Source organism: Grus americana, chromosome 22 (genome assembly GCF_028858705.1).
Source record: "Grus americana isolate bGruAme1 chromosome 22, bGruAme1.mat, whole genome shotgun sequence".
Lineage (NCBI taxonomy): Eukaryota > Metazoa > Chordata > Aves > Gruiformes > Gruidae > Grus > Grus americana.
This window is the reverse complement of record NC_072873.1, coordinates 1,836,401-1,841,107: the sequence shown is the minus strand read 5'-3', so window position 1 is coordinate 1,841,107 and position 4,707 is coordinate 1,836,401. Positions and strand designations below refer to the sequence as shown.

The following is a 4,707-nucleotide window of genomic DNA, read 5'->3' as shown; positions in this document are numbered from 1 at the left end:
AGAGGGAGAAACGTCCCTGAGACAAACGCCCATTGCTAAGGCTATACGAGGACACGGCTGCTCCTTTGGAGTCCAGTGTTTTACAGAGGGTCTATAAATTAAGACACAGAAATGCAAGCCGGAGAACTGGTATCGCACGTGTGGAGACGGCCGGAGCCAAAGGGACTGCCCGGAGACAAGCGTGACCTTGCTTCCGCGCGTGTGTGCGGACGGGGTTGTGCGTGGGAGGTGCGTGTTCGTGCGTGTGTGTCTGTTGGAGTCTGTAGGGAGCAGCTGCCCCGCGAGGGCAGCCCCGGGCTGATCTCTGTGCCCCTGCGGGGACGCGTTTCAGGAAGACACCGAGCTGGGGGAGGCCTCAGGTGAGGTGCAGTTGGACTGATCCGAGGCTTCACTCGCTTCCTTCGCAGACCTGGAGGCAGCAGCCGGGGCGAGACCTTCCTTTTCCCTCTTCTTCTGCTTCATCCGCCTGTTCTGGAACCAGATCTTGACCTGGGTTTCGTTGAGCTCTAGGGTAGCGGCGATCTCCACCCTGCGGGCCCGGGTGAGGTACTTGTTAAAGTGAAACTCCTTCTCCAGCTCCGTCAGCTGCTTGGTGGTGAAGTTGGTGCGGATGGTGTTGGGCTGGCCCAGCAGTCCGTACTCCGACACTTTAGCTGTTAAGGAGCAAACACCAACAGGGCAGGAGCAGCCAGAGCAATTCCCTCGCTGGGACGGGGGGTGCTGTGAGTGCCGGCTCTCCCCCGCTCCCCTCCTCTCCTGCGCATTTGGTCCCTCCACCGCCCGGAGCTTCGTGCTCCCCCCCAGATGCTCAGCTACCCTTGGCTTCCCAGCCCAGCGATACATCCCGGAGGGACAGACCACCCCGGGCTCAGCAGAACTGCCCCCCTTCCCCTGCAACCATTCCCCCCAGTTCCCTGCGAACTGCCATGAAACTTGAGGGCGAGGCTGATGATGGGAGGAGGAGGGGGGAAGATTATGATTTAGGGAAGATTGTGGAGAAGGAAGTTGAACAATAGGGGAGAGGGAAACCACGACTGTTGAAGAAGCAGGAAGCCCGGAGCGTTTCCTATTCCGAGTTGGGCTTAAATCGCATTGGGCCTGCGGGAAGCTGAACTCAGGGACCCAGACGTGTCTGGAAAATCTCTAGCTGGCTTTCCCTCAGCGTTGAGCTGATGTTTAAAAAAAAAAAAAAACAACCCACAAACCACCCAAAGCAAAACAAATCCGTGTTCCCCTGGAAGATGAGCCCAGTTACCTTGGGTACAAAGCCCAGGGAAGGCAACCTTTCCTTGCAGGGCTGGGGGGCTGCCCCCGCCTCCCCCGGATGGGAACCGTCCTCCCCCAGCTCTGCGCTCCCCAAACTCACCTGTCTTGGGCGGGTTCCTCTTCACTTTCATCCAGTCGAAGGTCTGCGTGGCGCTGGGGCTCGGCTCGGAGGGACACGCAGGGTCTTTGTCCTCGTTTAAAGAAGGCGAGAGATTGCTGTAAACGCCGGGCAAGTAGCTGGGCTGCTCCTGCCCGTAAAGGTGTTGTTGCTGGTACTGCCCAGCGGCCGCCACCGCCCCGCAGTAGCTCTCTGCTAAGGAGCTGAGGTTGGATCCCGCGTTGGCGGAGTAGCCGGCCGTTTGGAAGTACACACCATCCGCGTCCTGCTGGCCGAGGTAGAGCTGGTGGTGCCCGTAGCCGGGGCTGCAGGTTTGGGCTGGGTACCCGGCGGCTGGGGCAGCGCCCGCGAAGGGGATGGGGCGCCCGGAGGAGGGAGGGTGGTAGCCGGGGCTCTGCTGGGGGAGATGGGCGGCCGCGGCCGCGCTCCCTCCCACGCCAAAGCGCCCGTCTCCGTTAAAAGTGTCACTGGCGGGGCTACCTGAGCAAGAGGGGAAGGAAGGGGAGCTTTGCTCTAAATGATGGTAGGCGCCCGTCCCACGGTTACAAATTGCATACTCTAAGAAGGAGTTCATCCTAGTATTGTCCATCTGCCACTGATGGAGGAGGGTCAGCCTGTTTTGGGGGGGATTCCGCCTGCCCTACAACCTTTAGATAGTATGTCAAAGCTGTAAAACTTCCTTCCATGCATCGCTGGCCCTCGAACCCCGCAGCCTTCGGCGGGGCCGGGGTGGGGGCAGGGGGAGGCGGCCACGTGGTCCGCCCCCAGCCCAATGAGCGAGGGGCTCCTGAAGTTTGTCACATCTCTGAGCTCATCCATCAAGGCCCTGACATTTGCATGACAAAGGGGTTTCAATCAAACCCTGCCCATCAATCTGATAACAACACGAATACGTCAAAATCTTTCCTCAAAGACTTTAAAAGAGAGGATGGAGGTGGGGTGCGGGGAGGTGGAGGGGAAGAAGGGCTTGGGGAAGAATTAGAATTATCCACGACTGTTTTAAGTGCTAAAAAGGCCCCCAAGTTATGCGATTAGCCAATTTCAGCAGAACTTCCCCTTGCCCCAACTTAAAAAGGTTTCACCCTCCATGTAGCTCCATGTGAGAAAAAGAAAGGCAGAGGGAAAAGAGGAAGGGAGGTCTGGCCACTCTTTCCCCCCCCCCAAGCACAAAAGGATGCTCTTTTCTTCATTTCGAAACTTTTCCCTAGAAAGTGGCTTGAACATGTTTGGCATTTTCTGGGATGAGGAGTCTAACAAAAGCTCCTAAGAAAAATATGCTCCATATGTTTTAATTTTGCCACACCGGCTTTGTGTCTAGGGCAAGGGTGGGTAAAAGCAATGTAATTAAATCAATATTCTAATGAGGCAATGAAATAAAGTTAGGAAGACAAAATGTCTTTTGTTGGAGAAGTACCATGCCCAGTTTAGCAGTTGGAGGAATTGAACTAAAGATTATCCATGTGTCTATCTACGTATCTTTCTATCCATCCACTCACCCATGCACCTATCTACACATTTGTTACTGAAAACAGGAGACGTTTTAAGGGCTTTAACCAATGCTGGAACTGTAAGCTTTGCTTTTCCACGGCAAACCTGGTTTGATCTTTCCCCGAATCTGTTGTCAGACTGGACCTTTCCCCCAGCAGAGTCCAGCTGATGAGTAGGTGGAAAGACACTGACTTCAGGCCGGCCACTCCACTGCTCAGAGAATGGAAACATAGGTAGGCAACATTTATTTACTTGTTAGCAGAAGGGAGACAAGAGCACCCAACAATATGACGCCCACAGTCATTTGTTACTTGTCAGGATATTTACTGGTTATTCAGCCTCTAAGAAGAACCAGGAAGGCTCTTTTTTTTTCCCCCTCAGGCCAAAAGTTCACTTTGAAAGGCATAAACACGTCCTTTAGTTGGTAGGTTTGGCTGATGCAACACGTTGGGGTAACATTTGTTAAGAAACTGCAACACAGGCAGGCATGGCATCAACCTTCTTCCTTCCTTTAAATCCCTCTGAGAGAAAACGTGAGTTTTAGCCAATTACAACTCTCGTTCTTCAATAAAAAGAATGAGAAAACTATTTCCAGAGCTGCGTGCCTATTTATTCATTTATTCTTCCTACTTTGCTGATGTTGAGATATTCAAGAAGAAAATCTTTTAGGTTACAAATGTTCTCTGAAACTCACTACCTCCTTTTTTGCATAAAACAACTGAAAGTTATTATAAAGATTCAGAGCAACTCTCATGTCATTCCCCTTGCAAAAGAAATCGGTTTCTAATTTGATTCCAGGAGTGCTTTTTATATTATGTTGCACTCGCGTTTAAATTGAATGTATTATATTTAAACGATGCTTACAATAGATGATTTATGGGTGTAAAATGAAAAAAGAAAAGGATAGATGTTTATTTCATCCTTGAATCAATTGTTTCGTATTGTCTGATAATTTTCCACCATGATCTCACTCCACTGTTACATTAAGGAGATACTTTATGTCATTAAAATGCAGCTGTCTGCTGGAGTTTCAGAATTAGCTCCGAGAGAACTCACTGCTGCGGAGTTATGGAGGAGAAAGTTTTGCTATACATCTCCTCCCAGGGAAGGTTAAACCAACGTTTAGACCTGAGGCAGATCTGGGGTGAAAGCACAGTTTCTTCGGTTGATGAAAAAAAACCGGATAGGACGAGATCAAAATTTTAGCCATGAAACGCAGCAAAGATCCCCGAACAGGGGATGAAATGAGGTCCTGGGAGCCACTCCGACCCCGGCTTTTGGGTAAAGCCAAGATGGTGAGAGAGAGGGGGGGTGGGAAAGTGAAGATAGAGGGGATGTGAGGAGCTGAAGTCACTTTGGCAAAGCCTTTTTTTGTCCCTCTGTTGAGGTAACTGTCAGATCGCGAAAGATGAGGTGTTGGAACCGGTTTCCTCCCAGAAAGAAGCCATTGCCTTCCCGCTCCTCCCTGCACTGCGGGGCCGCTCGCCATCTGCTCCTCTCCGCAGCCTGCTCAGGCCCCTCACTTCTTACCTGCTGTGGGAGCCCGGGCAGATTTCGGGGTGAGGCGGGACAGAAGGTGCTGGGTTCCCACCCCCTGCCCAGGGGGCACCCCCGGGGCTGCCAGACTGACGACCCGGGGCAGGACGAGCGGGGTAGCTGTGCTTCAGCCCACGCTGCCCTCCGGCTCCGGCTTCCTTCCCCAAAGTGACATGATCTTCCCCAAAATGTATGGCTTGTGGCGACTGCGCGGTATTTTCGAAAGCCGCACCGTCAACGTGCCTGCAAACACACTGGGAATCGCTTAGGAATCGCTTTTCCAAATTTCTTTCTTAGCC

At 52.4% G+C, this 4,707-nt stretch overlaps 1 protein-coding gene across 1 annotated transcript; it reads right to left on the bottom strand.

The window, feature by feature from the left end:
• Positions 1–327: 327 nt before the first annotated feature.
• On the bottom strand, positions 328–2,013 carry HOXB1 (homeobox B1). Its single transcript, XM_054801642.1, has 2 exons — positions 1,367–2,013; positions 328–653 (listed from the first exon to the last, which is right to left on the bottom strand). The coding sequence occupies exons 1-2, from the start codon at positions 1,971–1,973 to the stop codon at positions 328–330; spliced, it is 933 nt and encodes a 310-aa protein (XP_054657617.1). The 5' UTR covers positions 1,974–2,013.
• Between the last annotated feature and the right edge of the window lie 2,694 nt (positions 2,014–4,707).

What these genes read in the sequence shown, in the direction of transcription:
- HOXB1 (XM_054801642.1), bottom strand. Translation starts at nt 1,973, where the DNA reads ATGGACAATACTAGGATGAACTCCTTCTTAGAGTATGCAATTTGTAAC. An exon ending in GAGGAACCCGCCCAAGACAG is followed by an intron (nt 654 to 1,366) that starts GTGAGTTTGGGG and finishes GCTCCTTAACAG; the next exon opens with CTAAAGTGTCGGAGTACGGA.